The sequence below is a fragment of the Balearica regulorum genome, chromosome 9 (assembly GCF_011004875.1).
Source record: "Balearica regulorum gibbericeps isolate bBalReg1 chromosome 9, bBalReg1.pri, whole genome shotgun sequence".
Classification (NCBI taxonomy): domain Eukaryota; kingdom Metazoa; phylum Chordata; class Aves; order Gruiformes; family Gruidae; genus Balearica; species Balearica regulorum.
The window spans coordinates 14,971,671-14,991,369 of NC_046192.1; the positions used below are offsets into that span (position 1 = coordinate 14,971,671).

At 47.3% G+C, this 19,699-nt stretch overlaps 2 protein-coding genes across 6 annotated transcripts in view; both read left to right on the top strand.

Moving 5' to 3' along the window:
- Positions 1-5,070, top strand: part of ATP13A3 (ATPase 13A3) — a 60,757-nt gene extending 55,687 nt beyond the window's left edge. For 4 of the 5 annotated variants that reach the window (XM_075761214.1, XM_075761215.1, XM_075761216.1 and 1 more), the window contains one exon: positions 750-5,070. In XM_075761214.1, coding sequence (XP_075617329.1) covers positions 750-941 — 192 coding nt within the window. In that variant the 3' untranslated portion in view covers positions 942-5,070. The remainder of the gene's footprint in view (positions 1-749) is intronic. The other variant, XM_075761217.1, reaches the window with a different exon arrangement.
- A 526-nt stretch (positions 5,071-5,596) lies between these two features.
- On the top strand, positions 5,597-11,865 carry GP5 (glycoprotein V platelet). The gene is made up of 2 exons (XM_010307833.2): positions 5,597-5,758; positions 8,921-11,865. The coding sequence occupies exon 2, from the start codon at positions 8,947-8,949 to the stop codon at positions 10,894-10,896; it is 1,950 nt and encodes a 649-aa protein (XP_010306135.2). The 5' UTR covers positions 5,597-5,758; positions 8,921-8,946; the 3' UTR covers positions 10,897-11,865.
- Positions 11,866-19,699: the final 7,834 nt, after the last annotated feature.

The following is a 19,699-nucleotide window of genomic DNA, read 5'->3' on the forward strand; positions in this document are numbered from 1 at the left end:
GAAGAGTGGAACTTGTGTTTCAGGCTCATGTGTGATTCAGTTCACCAACTGATAAAATTCAGAGCATGAAGAAAACTGTACTGAATATATCTCCATTAAAATGTTAGCCCAGCTGACTACAGGTACTCTCTGAGACATGAGAGGAATCCACTCTTGAGAATGAGGAATGGTATTTCTGTTCTCCAGCTAGTTAAGTTACATGCGTTTAGGACTGGGAGAAGAAAAATAGGAAGGCGTAGGTTCAATAATTTGTGTCTGTTTTAATAACTATTAATACCTGTAGGACTTAGGTTTCACAATATCAGCAAGTTAAATTCTGCCATTTTTGGCAGGCTGTCTGCCTTCATTTAAACAATTCATTGCTTAAAAAGTGTTTTGAGACTCTGGGAATTTGACTTTTTTCTAGACTAGGCTTTTATTCTTCAATAGTAAACATCATTTAATGGTGCCTGTTATACCTGTTTATTTAAACTATTGTAAAATACGCATAAAAGCTGTTAGTGACCTTAGATGTTACAATAATGCAGAATACTTGGTTTTTCTTGATGTTTTTTAAATGTCGTTGGTACCATAGTATAGAAGAGATGATGCAACAGAGGAGTTTCTGTACTACACTTTCTAGGTCCAATGTGACAATGAAATAGTAAATTAGAAATAAAAATAATAGTTTTTCTTCTAGTGATTTATTATATTGTTACATTAATTTTGTCTTATGGTAATCCAATTTTCAAATCTGTTCACTTCTGCAGGAGGCTGTGGATCGCTGTGGAGTCTGTTTCCTTTCTTCCCTGTTTGGTTGTAGAGAGAAGACACCAAAAGCCAAGTATATGCACCTAGCTCAGGAACTGCTGGTTGATCCAGAATGGCCACCAAAACCCAGAACAACAACAGAAGCAAAAGTACCATCCCAAGAAAATGGTTCATATCAAATCTCACTGTAAAGTAACAGTGGCTCTTGGTGGCGTGTGTCTTTAGTAGTATTCAGAAGAATGTAATTTTAAGGCTTTATTTGAAATGCGGTATACTAAATGTCAAATTCTGATGCAGATATTTCCAACTGTTTTGTCTCTCTGAATACAGAGTTCAGAGCCAGACATCTTATGGCTATACATTTTAAAAATGTAGGTTACCTTAGGCAGAACAAAAATGATTGTGTTCCTACCACCTTCTTTCAAATTTCATTATTCCTAAATGAGATGTATTTGAAGGTTTAAACTGCAGGGCAGTTAAAACAGGTTCACTTTATTCGCCTGGAGTATCTTAATCATTGTTCTAACCTGCTTACCCGGGCATGTGTTCATGTAAACCCTATGATGTAATGGTTTCATGGTAGTACTAGAGGCACATAATAACCTTGTCATGTTGGGGCTTTTTTTATATTCACTGTTGAAAAGCTTTGTGCCTCAGAACGGTTCTAAAGTTTTGGTGTGTGTACCTCTAAGTTTGTCCCTACTAGTAAGGAGTGTTTCCAGGTGTAAAGTTTGGATTTTAAGTTTTAATTCTTTAGTCTGCCACAGCAGGAATTGGGAATGCTGTAGAAGCAATATGCTCTGTCCTTAAGAAGAAAGCACATTGCTTTCAAGTGGGTTCTTAGCTTCTTTTCTAGCTAACCCCAAGGAAGGGCTTAGGTGGCCTCCAGAGAAGGAGGCATTTGGCTACACTCTAAAGTTTTTGGAGAAGGAAGGCTGGAGAATCTTAACACTTTCTTCTGTCTCATGTTTTATTACATTTAGCTGTGCATTTCTCCACAGATCTTGCTTTTTCCAGCAGAAGGGTTGGATTATCCCTTTGTGGACCATGTTTTATTTGTAAATCTTAAGATAGTTTTCCTATATACCATGAAGTAGTAAGGCCAGAGTTACTGCTGCAAGGGAAATGGGGGTGGGAGGGAGGAGTATTTTCACATGCCCACGCTTGGTGTTTGTGCACATTAAGAACATACGCATTTCAAAGAGTCTGCCAGTGTCTTAAGCACTATATGTAGCTGTATGAAACAAAATTAAGAGAAAATAGATGAGCTAAAATCTGTCTTGCTGCAGAACTATAATGCTTATGTGGATTTTATTAAAAAAAAAGAAAAAAAAGCAAAGCTTGCATCACCAATAATGCTGCTTAAGCACTTGAGGTAGCGATACATCGTTTTGCCATTAGGCGGTGTCAAAACACAAGACCACTAGAAAAAGAGATCTGCAAAGATGAAACTTTTTTTTAAAAAAAAAAACCCCACAAATTACTTATCTCCAAAACATCTTCAACTTGCTAAACTTTTCTGAAAGTTGTGTTTGGTGTCTTTGGGAAGATGATAAAAATACCGACTCTTGATCAGTCTGTTTTGATCAGATGTAACTGACTGGTTCAGACACCTCCGAGCTTTGGGAGGGGATCGGGGATCTGGAGAAATCACAGTTCTTTAGAGAAGGAAGTCGGGACCTTTGGAGCAGTTGTGGAAGGAGAGCCCCAAACTCCCTGGCCGGCTGAGATCGGTTTGAATTCTGTGTACTCTGATGATGGAATTTGAGGTTTTGTTTTGTGTTTCTTAAAATTCCTGTGGAGATGATTCCATTCCAGCATTGTTTTAATAAGGGGAATTTTTCAGGTCAGGCCTAATTCCCATGTGCTGTTCCGTAGGGCAGTACGGATAGCGTCCCCCACTGCTCATGTTACGGTTTCTGCAGTGTTTGAACGTACTGTGCCAATGGGGAATTTAAAAGTGGTGCTAAATGGTTTGGAAGACTTTTTCCTAGAACTTGGGGGTTTAAGTTATTAGCACTTGCTGCTCATAAATAGTATGCACATAGTATACTATCCTCTAGTCCAGCTGTCAACTCTTTTCCTGATTTTTTTTTTGTTGTTTGTTTTTGAGGGGTGGAGCAGGAGGAAGAGGGAAGTGGTTTTCTTAACATTCATTCAATAGAGCAATGTAAAAGTCTTATTATCCTGGCTTCTTAGCGTCATAAACGTCGAACAACATTGGTAGCTTTTAAGAGGTCTGCAATTGTGGACTTGGATAAATTTATTAATCGTGAGTCAGTTGGCTAATTTCTGTCAATGTTGATTTTATAAAATCTTTGTAGCATGGAATAATTGATGAAGAATAATTCTTAGCTGCGTAAGTAGTATTCAAATTTAAAGAACAATAATATTTCAGTTGAAAAATGTTGTGAAGCTATGCATCTTGGACCTGGGAGCTGTGACTTATCCTTAATCACATAAGCTTTTGCTTTCCATTTCATTGACCACTTTAGCTTGGTTATTCCATCAGAAGTGAAAGAAAACATATGTGTCTTTCCATTTTCTATGCTTCTACTTAATACTTTCTCTAAACTGGTAATTTCTCTTGGCTTGTTCGGTTTCTGAAGCTAGTCTTTCAATCTTATTCTAGTTTATTAGACTTATCCAGAAAGTGAGGAGGAAACAGCTTATTAAGGTGGGTTTGTCTTTGGAGAACATTTTAGGGAACTCTTACTAAAACTGATACTGCCAAGCGTCTCCACTTGAGTGACTAATGGGTCATGAGCCTGTTAAACTTGAATATTTTGCAAATGGGAGCTAGTTTCCTCAAGGTATGAGTTCAGAGTTAGTAAATGTTCTTGAGGTTGCATGCTTGAGCTCTGACCTATTTGCTTCTGACGCTTAGTCAAGAATAATAAATCAGCTTTTCTGAGAATTCTTCTTGTTGTTGCAAGTTCAGCCACAAAGTAAGCTTCTGCATCTTCTGCAATTATTGGGATTTATGCCTTCCTGCCCAAGAGCTGAGTTTGGCCACCTATAATTTTTCTCATTTTGAGCAGTTTAGTTTTTCTGGTTTTCAGAAATGCAGCAAACTAGATCTGCACTAGCGTATTCAGTTTCTGCTTTTGAAGTAAGATGAAATTCAGTTTGTAGTGAAAAGGATCTCTTCTAATGTTCATCTTGGAAGTCTAAATTCAGGTGAACAGACCAATTTAGTGATCTCCACTAGATACTTGGTAGACATTTTCTTCCTGCTGTATATTTTGGCCTTACGTTGAGAAGTTGGATTTATTATTAAATTATTTGTGTATGCAGACTTTAATCTGTACGTATTTTACTTTGATGTATTAGGATTTGTAAATATTACTGATTTTTAAATATTATTTATGCACATACTTAAAGGACTGGTCTACCCAGAAAAGCAACTGCTAAATAATGTTACTTTTTAGAAATAAATTGCAAGATCATTAAATTTTATATCCCTCAGGGTTATTTTTAAAGTTGTTTTTTTCTCTTCCCTTCAGATTCAATTAGCAGTAACTCTAGTTTCATGTACTATAGAACGAAATCTACTGTAAAGAAAATGCTGCAAATAATGCTTGAGTAGTAGCGCCTAAACACCCACAGAACTGACTGTCCATATTCATCATAACTTTAAATTGGGAACTCTTACTGTTGCACTTTTAAAAGTTGTTGGATTTTTAATTCTATTTATTTTTTTCTTTCATCATGAAGGTTGTGCTGAACAGTCATCCCAAATTGGGTAAATAATCCCGTACTGTATGTGCGTATACAGTATAATACTAAGCAGATGTGGAGTCCTTTTTATGCTGCAAATTTTTAATGCTTATGTTGGTCATCACAAAATGAGAGAGCTAAAGTTCTGTAGGATTTCTCCCATGAAATTCTGAATTGTAAACTTAGGTTTTTGTATGTCTAAGGGAAAGCTGTGGGTTTTTGACAATTTTTAGAGTCTCTAATATGTTGATTTTATACAGTAAAGCTTCAGGTTTTTAAAGCTATTTTCAACAAACTGCAGCTTGTTTGATAATTATGTGAACCAGAAACTACTCAGTTTGTCATGATTTCCTCAAGCCTAACACAGATTAAAAGGTTCATCATTACAGCGCTCTCTAGAAGGTCAGCTTCCTTTTTATTTTTAAATCTGAAATGATACTACATCTTTGTATTTAAAATATGTATTGCTGCTCTAGAATGGTACCCTGTTGTCAAAAGGCATACATAAATAACTGTACAGTAGAATTGTAAATAGACTTGTAAATCATTTTTGTGACTGAAGCTCTTTGAAAATAAAATTAAAATGAACAGATATTTTAACTCTTTTCATTAGTTTCATGAAATTGTTTTTAATTAATCTTTATACAATTAGATCCAAAGCTTGTCGAAGAATACATGCTTACTCCGGCTGATGTTGTGGGTATCTTGGTCAGTGCCTCTGTGTTGTTGAAGATGGAGGTGAAGTACGCACGCCATGTGTTAGCCGTGCATACCGTAGCACCGCTGTTCTGCAGTGGGGTAATGCTGACCGTACTTTCACCGGGTGCCTTATAAGAGCTATTGTAAAGCCAGACCTTGTACATGTGATAATAGCAGCTTGTTTCCACCTTCTGTATCCAGATGTTCCTTCTTTTCTTTGATGCGTGGGAGACATTATCTTGGGCAAATGTTCTTGGTTGTTAGCACTGTTGTCACAGTCATCTTCAGAAAAATCATATAGAAATGAAGATGTCTTTTCCACCCTGCAGCTCACCTTCTGTTTAAACGTTCATTGACAGAGCATGTGATTTTAAACTGGAAGGTGTTTGAAATACCTTCATTACAAAACTTCATTTGAAACTTCATTACAAAAACTTAATCTTCTGATTTCAAGCTAGTATTTTGAAAACTTAAAGCTTTTCTTTCTGCAGAGTCTTTCAGGCTTTAGGTTTTGTTGGCCTGTGACTACAGAAGACTTGGAGGAAAAACAGAAGCCAAATGCGTCAACCCCGGATTGCTTAGCCAACGGGTTAAGTAGAAAACTTTTCATTCCTTACTCAAATTGCTTTGACTCTAATCTTGCCAGAAAGTAAAAGTCAGAGCAGCCTTGTGAAGGGTACAGATCAGTCACTTGGTTGTTTAAAGTAGGTGTATTGCACCTATTGCACCTCTGTAGCAGACCATGGTGAAACTCTTACAAGTTTGAAATTTCTTTCTGATCATAATTCATGTTGAAATATAGATTTCTGACTCTAGCCAGGTTTGCATTGGGTTGGTTGAAGCACCTACTCTAATATCAGTCAAAGAAGCTACAAGTGGTTTTTGTGCTGTTGCATGTGTGACTTCAAACTTTCTCCCGTTTTGTGAGTGGTCTCAAGTTCTACTTTTGGAGTTGCGTACAACCTGTGTACAATTAGTTGCTTACACAACTAAATGTAGGCAAAATCTGCTCTGAAGCTTAAAATACTCTTTGGGCTTTCATAATAGTTATGCAAATACGGGTGAAAGTGTTATCTAGAGGATGCATTTTGCTGTTTTACTTCCCATTTAAAGTGCAGAATCATGGTGAAGCCTGATTGCCTGCTATGCTCCTCGTAAGTTCCTCTAAGAAGCAGATAAGTTTCTATGGTACAGTTCCAAATTCCTTCTTCATGCTCATATGAGTTTAGAAACTCACAAGAAATTAAAAAAATTAAGCATCATAGTAAATTATACATGTGCTCAATATTCTCTGCAGCTAAGTTCAAAACTGATATATGACTTAATATACTAACAATATTAATGTATTGCTCCTGGGATTCTTTCAGAGTCTGAGAAACATTAAAGGGGTGGTAGGAAGGGAAAGAAAGAGGCTGTAGACCAGAAGATGGTAAATGACCAGCCAGGCTGGTGTCCGTTCTGGAATGGCAGGTGTTTCACATGAGGGTTTGAGAAAATTTTAATACATGGGAATGTATAAGTATGATCCTTATGTGGATCTTACTGCATTCTCTACTATAAACATTTCTTTAAAAAATACCATTAGCAGCTCTAGATGTTTGAGATCCATGGGAGTGTCCAGTTCCTGTACAAGTCATACAATTGTGACTTTAGTCTCTTGCAAAGAATTTCTACCATTTCAATGTTTGTTTGTGAAAAGGTATGTCTTCTAGCACTTCTGAGTGTCTAACCTTGTCTTGTTGAATATTCTCTTACCTTTTGTTATGAGACCAGGAAAATGGACATCCCCGGTCTACAGACCAGTGTTACCCTGCTTCTTATTTTACAGACTCTGGCCTGCAGAATGTGATGGACCTGCATTTGCAGCCTATAGAATAACAGTTTGGGGTCGTCCCGCCCCATTACTTCTCTAGACCCTTATTTCTCCTGCCTCGCTGAGCCCTGTAGTTCTGCTGTTGGGTTGCGTTGGCGTAGGTTGAGACGCCAGTCAGGGCTTGAAACAAATTTCTTGATGCATTTGTCCCGTGCAGAGGGTTGTGCTCACACGCCACTGGTGCGGGCTGTGGGGTGAGGTACTCGCCCTGGGTGCACGGGGATGTGCTTGTCATCAGTGTGCTGAGGTGGGGGATAGGTACGATCAGGGCCAGGCTGGCTCATGAGTTTCTCTGTTGAGGTGAAGGCATCACTGGTTTGTATGAGATGGTCAAGTTGGGAGGGATTACTACGAGGGTGAGATTCTCTGAAGGGTTCTTGTTTGACATGGCAAAGTCCTTTGGAAGCGTGCAATCTCAAGGCCTTTTTTTGGTGACTTGCAGTCTCATTCAAAGAGTTTAGAAAGCCCAGTGAGAGCTTGCTTTGCGGCACCATGTTGCTGGTACTTGATACTACTGGGTGCCGTGCCCTTCCTTTCCTGAGAAGTGATGCGTGTTTCATCAGTCTTCAGTACTTTGAACTTAACCAAGGATATTTTTTTTAAAGTACTCCCTTTTGCTTTTTTTGATGCAGCAGCTGGTTTTGGATCCATTTTGTTATGTCCTTGTCAGCAGTTAAGCGTGTGAGAAGCTCTGCTATCCCACCTGACTTTAAGTGTTGGGGTTTGTACCCATGTCTGTCTGTGGGGTTGGTCTGGGAGAGCTTCATCCTTGCCCCTGGAAAAGGCTGTGTTGGAACAGAGCCCTCCTCTCCCCCAGTGTTCTCGGTGCTGGAGACTGACGCTGTTCCAGTTGTGTCTGCAGAACTTTTCCAGCTGTCCCAGCTGCTGCTTCTACTGATCAGCCTGGTGCTTGACTTCCAGGTTTCTGATACACTTGGACTTGTTGATTTCACTAAGGAAATATTTCTAAACTGTAGAGGATTTCTGTTTGACTTGCTCCTTTAAATATTATCATTCCAGCTACAATGATTGCTTTCCTGTTCCTTTTTTTGTGTTTGGAGATCTATACAACTCTCCAGCTTTGTGGTATGTTTCATGCAGATCTACCTTTATCGCTATGGCTTTCTAGCTAACTTTGCGGCACTTCTTTCCTCTCATTTCATTGTATTTTTTTATTCTGCTGATAACTTAGTATTGCAGTGAGCTGTTGAAACTGTTGGGACTCGTTGGTTATCAGAGCCCGCTACTGTCCTGTGCTGCGTGAGCTCTTGTGTGTTATTTCAGGCTATGTCAGAAATAGCCTGTTACTTCTTGTGTGTTCTTGGGCTGTTCCAAGAAGTGATCGCTTGCAAATGCTGAGAGATGGTTTAACAGAACTGCGTTCTGTTTTGCTTTTGGCCACTTAAAATATAGGACACCCTTTTTACCTCAATTATCTATTTTTGCAGGCTAAACTTTGTTTTTAAACCTCAGGTAACCTACAATAAAAAAATATTGTGGGTGCAGGAGCTTTTGATAATTTTTTTAAAGACTTTTTGTGTGTAACTTAGTGCTTTTCTGTTCAAATAAATACATGCCTTATGATGATTTATAGTTTCTTCATGATTTTCATATGCTTTTATTAGACTTGACTACTGGAAATATAAACAAGGAATACTTGATTTACAAAAGAGCTTTACCTGTACTTCTCAGTGTAAGCTGAGTACCTTGGAAATATTTGCAGTCAACAGTAACAGAGATTTCAAAGTTTGTTTTCAAGCCAAGAGAAACTTCACATGCACTTGCAGGTTTTATAATATATTCACACAACTTTGTTGACTGCTTAAGTTATTAACTACCCATGATTAAATCCTGACTCTCTCTTATCTCTTGTGACAGCTAATGTTTCTGGCACTTCAACAAGGATGTTGGTGCTCCGTTTGTCAGTGATGATCAAGCTTTTCTTCCAGTTGGATGCATCTATTTGTCCTCAGAAATGTGACTGCTTCTCAAAAAATGCAATTCATTGTTCTGGTCCCCACATAAAAGACCTGGAATCGTTAAATCTGCCTTGCAACATGACAGAAATTCACATAACGGACACGAATGTAACATACTTGCAGGATGTTTTTTCTGGGATGGCGGAGCTGCAGCATCTCATCTTGTCTTCGAACAACATCTCTCTGATTTCACCAATGGCTTTTAAAGGCTTGAGAAGGCTAAAAGCCCTCAAGCTGCTAGATAATAAGCTGGTTGAACTTCCCCCAGAAGTGTTTGATGACACGGTACAGCTTCAGCAATTGATCATTGAAAGTAACAGATTGAAATCCATTGAAGAAAATCTGTTTGACAAACTGGCTAGTTTGGAGGAGCTTTTCTTGAACAAAAACCAACTAACAGCACTTCCTAGTGGCGTGCTGAAGAAACTTGCCAAACTCAAAGTACTGAACTTGTCAAGAAATTGTTTGGCAGCACTGCCTAGAAATATATTTAGTAAGTTAACCAGGCTTGAGAAGCTGATGCTGTATTTTAACAGGCTGTCTTCAGTAGAGTCTGGTATGTTTGATAGCCTGAAGGAGCTGCTGGAACTCTTCCTGCATTCCAATAACATCCAGTCCATCGCCCCTGATGCATTTAGTTGTCTTCATAAACTGAGAAGCCTAACGCTCTCCAAAAACAAGCTTGAGGCTTTGCCTCCTGGGCTCTTTCTGCATTTGCATGACCTGTCTAAATTGACCTTGTACAGGAACCCACTGAAGTCTCTTCCAGAAGTATTGTTTGGAGAAATGAGGCATCTTGTTAGCTTGTGGCTGTATTGCACAAAGCTCTCAACAATACCAGATTTTGTGTTCAGTAACTTGACAAATTTAGAGCTTCTTGTGCTGAGTTTTAATCCAGAGCTTAGTGTTCTTCCTAAGAATGTATTCAGTGGTCTGAATGAACTGCGGGGCCTTTCTCTGCATACAAACAATATTTCCAGTCTGCCAGAGGGCATCTTCCTGAGCCTGCAGAAACTGCAGAACATTTCCCTTTTTGATTCGAGGCTTGAGGTTCTTCCTAGAAAGCTTTTTCATAATCTCAAGCACCTTCAGAAAGTTTACCTGAATAGTACTAAGCTGCAGTCTCTTCCTGGAGATTTCTTTACCACTTTACCTGAGCTGCAAGAAGTCTTCCTCGACAACAACCCTTGGAAATGCAATTGCCAAATTCTTGGCTTCCAAGAGTGGCTCCAAAAGAGCACGGAGATAGTTAAAAACATGCCATCGCTAATGTGTGACAGCCCACTGGCACTACAGAATATTTCTCTTGTGGCTCTAACAGATGATCACCTGAAGTGCCTGCCAACCTCAGCCATTACATACCAGATGCTCAGCTCAATTTATTCCCAGGCTTCGCCTTCTCTTGTGACGGAGCGCTTGATGTCATCTCAGAAGACTACTGTAACAACAGTGTCCGACATGGATACCAGCACACCTGCATCAATTCCTCTTGCAACTTTGGATTTTACCTACTCGCATGTTGAAGACGTTGGACAGCCTAGGTTTCATTTCTCAGATGTTCCGACCCAAACTTCTCCCAGCGTCATAGTAGAAACCAACCGTGTCAGAGGAACAGATTTAACTACTCTTGCCTGGTGGGACGAGCTGCCAGCCCGCTGGAGTGCTAAGCGCTATTTTAATATCAGAATTGCTTATTGTCAGCTATTCTTGTGCCTTCACAGTTTGATTTTAGCACTCCAGACTGTAACCGTTGCACTCAGTCTGTATGTGATGGGTAAAACTAGGCAGCTCTTGCACTCCAGAAATACTCCTGTTCAGCCTGTAGTTCTGATAAAATTTTTTAAGATAGAGAATAACAGCCAAAGAGAGGATTAGAAGTGCTGGTTTGGATGCATTTCAAGGATTTGGGCAGTTCACACTTGATTCAGATATGGATTACAAATTTTGTAACAAGAACCATAAAAACCTTGTTTTTACAGCATAATGAAAATGCACTTTTATGTACCTTCGAGCGTTTGCCAAAAGTGATTGTAATTACTGTACGTTGCTGCAGCACTTGGTGCATGAACCCAGAGGGAGAGCTGAAAGAAAATCTGTGGTCACCTCTACGTGTGTGCTTCTAGTTCCCCGCTTGGCCTGCACCCCTGTCCCTGCCGGAGACCGCTGCCTGCTTCGTGCTCACCTGGAAGCGGCACCAGCGTAGGGATGTCCGCATAGGAACACGCCTTTAACCGTGCTGTAAAGGCTGCCTGCGGTGCTCCAAATGGTATTATGCCTCATGCTGCCTGCAGCGTTTTGTCTGCTCATTGAGAAAAGAAATAGTTTTGGGAGGAGACGCTGGAAAAGACCTTTTAAAAATGGAGGTGGGGGCAGAATGATACGGTGCAAGTGTCTTAGTTTTTGCTTTCTGTCCTCAGCTCCTTTCCAGGACATGGCAGGAGGAAGGGGTACCATTTAAAGCTATCGGTGCTTTCCTCTAGCTTAGCCAGAGGAAGACAAGAAAGATGCTGGACTGAGAAGTATAACCTTGATGTATTTTGTGTGTGTGTTTGGGTTTTTTGGAAACTTTGTAACATTGCTACAAATCTGAACGTTAAGTAAAAACTTTTATCCTTAACCTTTGACCAGTGGTCTGCAAAGCAAGGCGTTACTTGCTGCATGATGCAGTCAGTCTTGAAACCGGAGTACCAGGCAGATGCCCAGGACTGAGGCTTGGCTCCGGAGCAGTGTCGTTGGTTTGAGAGCTGGTCTTGACGGAGCTGGCAGAGAAGGGGACAGTCTCCCCTGGGCTTGCCTAGCAAAATATAGGTGTGCAACACAGCGGCAGGGAGCTTGCCTGATCCGAGGGCCCTGAAGTGTCACCACCTTTTTTTTTTTTTAAAGTTGGCTGGGGAGTATACGCATCTCCATCAAATTGCAGTTTGCAGTAGCATATTCAGTCATATTTGGTCTCAGCACTTTTTACCTCTCCTTATTCCATAGTATTACTCCCTGACTTTCAGCCTTTTCAAGTGTTGATATGCAAAGACAACTACGAGGCAGAAGTGTGAGTTTTGGTCTTCATACTGAAATGTGTTTTTTAATATTTTGAGAGATAGGAGTATCTTAGTTTGTAAATAGACTGGTAGCTGTCAGACTGCGTGTGCAGACAACAGCGGGTTTTGGTCGCTCTTGGATTTAACTATTAGCTTTTATCTTAATTATGTGACTTAGCTCTTTGAAGCTCCGCCATTGTGCTCAAAAGCTAGGGCTGAATCAACCTCTGGATGTGGTTCTCTGGCTCCTTGGGCAGGAGACCCTGTGCTCCAGGAGTCCTTTTCTAGCCGTACTGACTGTCTAACTATTGAGGTCTCTCCTGGATGGACTTGAAATGGCGCTGTACAGGCCTGAGCTGAAGAGAGCTTGCGTTTGCTGCAGGTTTGTGGCCTGTTCCCCGTTGTGTGCTACTCTAGGCAATGAGGATAAACTATGGACAGCTTTGCTCAGGGTGCTCTGGGCTTGAATTCCTGGTCTAGGCTGTGAAAAGTAGCAATGCTCTTCTATGGTGTTAAATAACCATCGCCTTGCTGGTGAGGTTTATCAAAATTTAGCAACCCTGGCTAAATGGTAGGTAGAGCCATCTCTAAAGGAGCAGAAATGCAAGTCGCTACAGCTGGTGTGAAGCAAACTGGGACCGGATTCATAAACAGAAGCACCAGAATATTTATTGTAGTATATTTAAGAGAAGGTCAAAGCCAACGTGAAGCTTTCTTGGTGGTGGTTCTGGGTTGTTACATGCTAGTGCTTAAAAGGAGGCACTTGTTACAAATTTAGGTTCTTTGTTGGGCAACTGTAATGACCACTTAGTGTTGTTCCAGCTCCAGCGCTGTCATACAAGTGCCACGCAGGCATCTGCTTGCAGCAGGCAGGAGATAAGTATAATCTGGAGTAACGAGGGAATTGTTCTACAAACCATGCTGGTTATTGTTTGCCTCGGTGAGACACTGAAGAAACGCGCTCATAGCTACGGGCACTCGGATGCGCGCTGATTTATGAGAAAAAGCAACAGTTTGGTCACCGTATGGGCATATGACGCCCTGATGTCCGACCTGTGGAAGAGCAGCAGGTTAGCAGCAGCTGCCATCTTTCTGAACCCTCCTTTGGCCACCCCAGCCCCGCAGCGGGGCCAGCTGGGTCTCCGCGCTGCTCCCTTGGCTTCTGTTCTGCAGTCACTGAGCTCTGGCACGTGGGGGCTTTGGCGCGCGGCTGCGTACAGTCAAGTGCTCAGAGGAGGATGATTCGTCTCTACATGCTGTCATCGGGCTTTCCCCGCGCTTGAGCCAGACAGGGAAGTGAAGTCAGCAGACAACAAAAGGCTGGAGCAGTAAGGGTGTTTTAGTAACCCTTCCTCTGAGGTGTCCTGTTTTGAGCTGCTGATGATTCATTGCTTCTTGCCCAGCAGAGCTCGGCCCTTCCTGCAAAACTCCCTGGCCTGGGAAATCCAAGGATGTGCTTGTTTATATCACATCTCCATTTTTCCTGGAGAAGGGACAGTCTTCCAGGTCAGGATGACGGCGGCTGTGGCAGGTGGGGAAGCAGCAGGGAGGGCTCCCTGGGGAATGCGCAGCTGCACCTCGGACCCTCTCTCTGGGCACCATTGCCTTGCTGGTGTCTCAAGGTGCCGATGGCTTGCCATCGCCAGTGTATTGGCGAGGTTTTTCTTGGTCTCTGCAGCCCACATCTTTGCAAACTACTGCCTGGCCTCTACCACCAGGCTGGAAAAGGTTGGAGGTATCTAATCCTTGGTCCGGGGCATCCCTGCTGCTGGGAAAGGGTGGATTCAAAGCACGTGTGTGCTTGGCAGCAGAGGTTAACCAGACCTCTGAGTCCCAGAAGCTGCCTTTGGGAGCGCTTGGAGCGTGTCGCCAGAGCACCCAAGCCAAGGGTCTTCTGTAACTTGCTTGGTTCCCTCACACGCTTGCTCCTGCGGCGGCTGCTTCTGCTCTCTCCGCCTTGGAGCAGCAGGAGCCTCTGACTGCTGGGCTGCGGGAGTGCACAGCATGTTCCAGCCTGATGTCACCACAGGTGCTGTTCTCCTTTGCTTCTTGGGACTTGAGCACACAGAGTCCCCTCCTAATAGCCCAAAGAGCGTGGGGGCAAGGAGGGAATTAACTGCTGATGTAAGTGCTGGCAGCTTCCTGCCTGCTTCCCGGCTGCTGCAGGACCTTTCCAAGCCACCAGCACCCGTGTGCTGTGCTCGTGTCCCCAGGATCTCGGCCCTTTCCCGTTTCACCTCTGCCACATGAGGCCAGTAGCTGCTGTAGAGACTTTGTCGCTGCTTGCAGAGGGGAGTGAGCTCTGGTGGGCACCTACTAAATGCAGCTCAGCCCTCCAGCGTGTAGCGGCAAGACTGGAGCCCGCACCTCAGATCCTCCCTCTGCCGGTAGCAAAGAGAAGCTGGGTGATGGCAGATGTGCTTGGAGAAAAGACACCCAGCAGTGCTCCATGGTTCAAAAGCACGTGTGACCGCTGGCTGTGAGGCAGGAGCTCTGGGATCCTCAGCCTGACGTTATGGAGCATTGGCCATGTCTCCTCCAGGTCTCTGACCAGCGCATCTCGCCTGGGGAAGCTGATTCAGCAGCCGTGATATCAGAGCACAGCATTTCCGAGGGATGACGGAATAGCTGGGAGGAGATGCAGCCAAAGGGCTGTACCCACGGGACAAGGCTGAGGTTGTGAGTGTTTACAGGCTCTCAAAGCAATCGGGAGGCCTGAAGCTCCTGCTTTGCCACAGCTCCGTCCAGAGTTGGACAAGCTATGGAGGTGCTATGCCTGCATTTTCCTAGCAGGAGTCTGGGTTCACATCCCCTTCCCTCCTCCGTGTTTATGGGCAGATGAGCCCTGGCAAAGCCTCTTGCCTGAACCATGCTGGGCGAGTCCCCCTTTGTTGTGGGGTGGGGATCCGCTGCTCCAGCAGCACCCAGAGACATCCCACCACTGGGCTTGGCCCCTCTTGTGGAATTGCTGCTGTAGGACTGTGGTGTTTCTCCACAACGTGCCAGGCTTCCAGCTGTGCCTTTGTGTCTCTAGATGAAAAAAGCTCAGGGCAGGGAGCCAGTGACAGCTGGCAGCAGCTCCGCAGCCTGCTGTGCGCTCCTCTGCTGGCTTTGCCGGACACCGGGGAAAGATGGAGCCCCTTCCCCCTTGGGGTGTTGGGAAGGGGTCCCTGGTGCCCTCCCTGGTGTTAGGGATGGCTTTATGGAGAACAGGCCAAAGCTGGTCCAGCAAACGCTTTGCAGTGCATGCACTGGGACAGCCCCCTGCCATCGCCTCCTGCTCCAGCCAGTCCTTCCCCCCTCTCCCAGCGCCCATCGGACAAGCTCTTTCCGCTTTGGATTATCTTTCCAGGCGGACTTGGCCGCAAGCCCCACATTCCTTCCAGCCTAGCGCTGCCCTGAGCCTGCGCCAAGCCCTGCGTGCTGCTGCTATCGCTCAGGGCTCAGGCTGAGCCTGGAGGAGCCGGTCCTGCTGGCTGGGCAAGTCCTGCTGATGCTTGGGATCCTAAATGCCGTTTTACTTGAGCTCCAGGAGGGTTGTGGTGGGTCTGGTGCTTGGATGGTGGGTTAGCCTCATGGCCATCCCTGCTGCCCATCCAGGACCAGGGCTGCTGCTCCTTCCCAAAGCTCCTGCCCTGCACATGTACTTCCCCAGGGAAGATGGGACATGCCCCCAGCCCTTGGGGCAGATGTAGATGGAGCAGCCTGTAGCCACAAGCAGCAAGGCAGCCCTGGCCCTGCATTCCTCAAGCAGCGAGCTGAACACGCCATGGGGGCTGGATCGTTGGCCCTATAGAGGAGCTCTGGTTCTTGGTTCCTCAAAGTGTTAGGGTGTGGGGGTGCGGTGGGGCAGGGGCTGCTGGTGCCTCTCTAATGCGTGGGTAGGTGGGGGGCAGCACCAGCCTTTGAGGGACTAACGCGCCTTCCTTCACCCCTCAGCTGTGGCTTGAGCCTACGTGTCCTGCTGCACGGCTTGGGCCCGGAGGTGTCCCCCTGTGCTGGAGCACTGAGGGGACCCCCTCCCCTGGCCCCTAGCCCAGCCCTCCGCCCTCTTCCGACACTGCAGCAGAGCAGAGTTTGGCTCGATGCCCTGGGCCAGCTGGTCTCCGTGAGCACCGGGGGCCACCATGGGGGTTTCTCATAGTGTGGTGGGTGCTTTGCAGAGGTGCAAGATAACTGGGGGGGGTCCTAGCCCTGCGCTGCGGGGCGCGACGGGGCCTGGGGATGTCCCATCCCTCCCAGGGCTGCTGGGAGCTGGATGTGTGTGGGGAGCAGGGGCTGGGGGGGAGCGGGCTGTGGGTGAGTGTGCTCAGCTGTTTGGCAGATGAGCAATGTGGTCTCCCGGCCAAGCCCACAAGCTGCTAATTTTAGCGATTACATGATTTTTTCCAAGCAGCTTCAAGTCCCTTGGTGATTCAGAGCTGCTTGGCTTTGCTGCACCCACCACCCTGCCCGTGGGGATGTGCTGGAGGTGTGCCAGCATGGACGGACTTGGGACTGTCCCGCTGTCCAGGAGGGAGGCCCACCTCCCCAAAAATGGGTGATGCTGCTGTTCTGAGGCTCCTGGGACCTCCCTGGCTGGTGGTGTTTTGGGGCCGAACTTGGTGCGGTGGAGCACCAGGGCTTGTGCAAGAGGTCACAGGACAAATGGGAGCCCTGACGATGCTGGGAACCCAGATTGTGTTAAATGCAAGTGGCTCGGGATGGCCTCAGCAGGCTCAGTTGCCTGCTCCTGGCCCTGCCAGCCGCCGGGAGCTCCCGCCAGGCTTACATCAAAGTTCAAGGGGGGTAACGTTAGCTTGGACCACTTGCCGCAGGACCTCCAGCTCTCCTGTGGGCTCAGCAGCATGTGGAGAAAGTAGAAAGCGCTGGGGGGCTCCTGGGTGCAAGGGCACCTCCAGCCCAGGCTGCGACTGCTGGCAGCGGCTGGGCTGTGGGGCAGCACCACGTGTTCCTGTTTTTCCCCACACTGCAGTGTTTGGCCACTGCCTTTGGTGAGGAATCAGAAAACTGTACGGACAGCAGAGACAGCGAGGAGGGCTGGGGGCTCTGCGGGGGAGGATCACCCCCCCAGCCCAGCCATGACCGCAGGTTTTGCTGCCAGCCCCATCTCGCGGGGGCACAGGGTCTGGCAGGTGCCCACCCTTGGGCTCCATCGTCCCCTTAGACGTGTAGGGACACAGCAGTGACTCCACGCCATCCTGAGCTTGGTCAGGGGGTTCAACCTTTCTCTGGATGGTGTGGCTGGAGCTGGGGGAAGGTCCCCAGACCTGGACCCTGGGGCTTTCCCATGGCGTGAGGCTTGCTCCGCTCCCTCCAGCACTGTGTGAGCTCTCAGCTATGTGGAGCAGCCTCCCTTTGCAAAACACTTATCTCACCCTCAATAACATCTGCATGCTGTCTCTGAGAGCTGTCTCTCCCCTCCAGATGTGCAGAGCATGTCCATGTGTCTGTCCAGAGATCTCACACCGCAGGCACCAGCTCCCCTTCCCTGCCTGCCCCCCGCCCCTTGCCTGTAGCCTGGGGCAAGCTCTGTGCGCTCACCTCGGCGAGCGGCTCCCTCTCCACTGCGGGTGCAGTGCGCGGGCTTGTGCAGTTACTCAGCTTTGCTTTATTTTTAGGGATGTCTTGAAAACAGACTCATCCTTCCCAGTCAGGGGCCGGAGCCAGGTTCCCGAGGCTTGGGTAGAGGCATCTGGGGTTTTGGCAGGGCCATTACCTGGGCTTGTCCGAAACTTCAGGTGCTCTGCGTGGCTGTAGGTACCATAATCTGATCATCCCCCCTTCCTGGGGTGTTTGAGGGTACCCACCCTGCGTCCCCCCTGGGGCAGCGCTGCTTGGAAGGAGCCGAGTCCAACATTCCTGTCGGACTGGGCTTGGGGTGGTGGTTTTTCGGAAGTGCTGGTGTTTAATTTCTGTGTTGCCTTGCTGAAAAGCTGTGTGCTTCTGGGGTGAGTCAGAGCAGGCAGGAGCCCAGCAGCGCTGGCGCTGGTAGCGGGCAGACAGAGCCGGTGATAAGGGTGCAGTAAGGCTATGAGAGCCCTGCGCTTGTGCCAGGGCTGCAGGGAGCGGGCAGCTCCCAAGCCCGCTGCCTGACCTCCAGCCGCACCGCTGTCAAGGAAGCGGGGAGGATATTTTGGGAATCATGGAGCTGGGAAAATACGCTATGTCAATAGAGCGTGAGCTAAAGCACTTGTGGGTGGTGATTTCAAAATGCCCCTTCTCTGTGACCAAATTTATGGGCTTTGCCCCAGGAGTGGGCAGGGAGTGTGGCCGGGGGTAGCCCCAGCCTCAGTGCTCGCTCCCTGGCTGGGGAGGGGTCCGTGGCCATCCGGCATGTCCCGCAGCAGCGGGGCCGCCCCCATGCAATCTGGCATGTCGGCAGCGGTTGCCTCCGGCTGAGGTCCCACTCCCTACCCTCTTCCCACGATCCCTGTCGCCTTCCTCAGAGCCTGGCTGGAAACTTCTCTCTCCATCCCTGTAGTTTGTTGTTTATCCTGCTCTGATCTCCACTGTGAACAAGGTCCCTGTCCCCTGCACTGCCCTGCACTCTCCCACCCCTCACGGCACAGCACACTGCGGCATGGGGATGGAGGCAGCCTTGCTCCTTCGTGCCCTTTCGGCAGCAGCCCCATGCTGTTCCCATCTCCAGCAGCTCGTTAGCACTGGCTGGGACCTGAGCAGGGGCTGCTGTGGCTGGCGGAAACATGGGTGGGCTGAGACAGGATTAGACGTGGTCAGGGAAATTCCAGCTGCCCCGTGGTTAGCACGGGACTGCTCCGGCTCCGGGAAGCCATGAATGCTGGCTCTCTTCAGCTGCTTCCTCCCAAATACCTGTTCCTGGTGGCTGCTGGACCAGGGCTGCTCAGGAGAGGTGGGCATGGGGAGGGGCCTGGGCTGGGCAGGGGGGAGCAAGGGCACCCCCATGCACCCATGTGGGCTGGAGGGGACAGGGGAGGGGTGGCAACAGGTGCTCCTGAGCAGATGGGACGGGCTTGTGCCCTGCTTCCCAAACACCCCTGGGTGCTGGGCTCCATCACTCAGGTGTCACGGCCACTGAGGATGAAGAGGGCAGTGGCCCCTGGGAGATGACAACGTGTGCCACTTTGGAGTTGCAAGTCTGCCTGCAATCGACACCGAGGGGGTTTCTCAGCACCCACAGGCACGGCAGTGCTGGCGGGAGATGCTCTGGCTTGCTGAGGGCTCTCTGAAGCAGCCTGGCTTCCAGCTGCCACCAGCAACGCTGCTGACCCCTGCGTGGTGCCTGCTCCCTGGGTGAGGTGCCTGCGGGGCAGAGCCCTGGCGTGGGTGCTTGTGGGTTCCTGGCCTGTTTGCATCTGCGGGTGGGAGAAGTGAGGGCAGGGTCGGCATGTTGGGGGGCTGCCTGTGCTGCCAGCCCTGGGCTGGGGCACAGCCGGAGGTCCTGACGCCTGCAGGGGCTGTAGCTGGGGAGACAAGCGCTGTGCATGTGCTGAGGCGATGCCATGGAGCAGCCCTGGTATGAATGTGTGCCAGCAAAGGGCAGGATCGTGACCGGGGGTCTGGCTTTGCCTCACCTGCCCCCACGGGTCGGGGCACCCAGCTGTGTCCCACCGGGGACCGGGGTGGGGGCTCCCGGGCCAAGCTGCTACCTGAGCACTAGC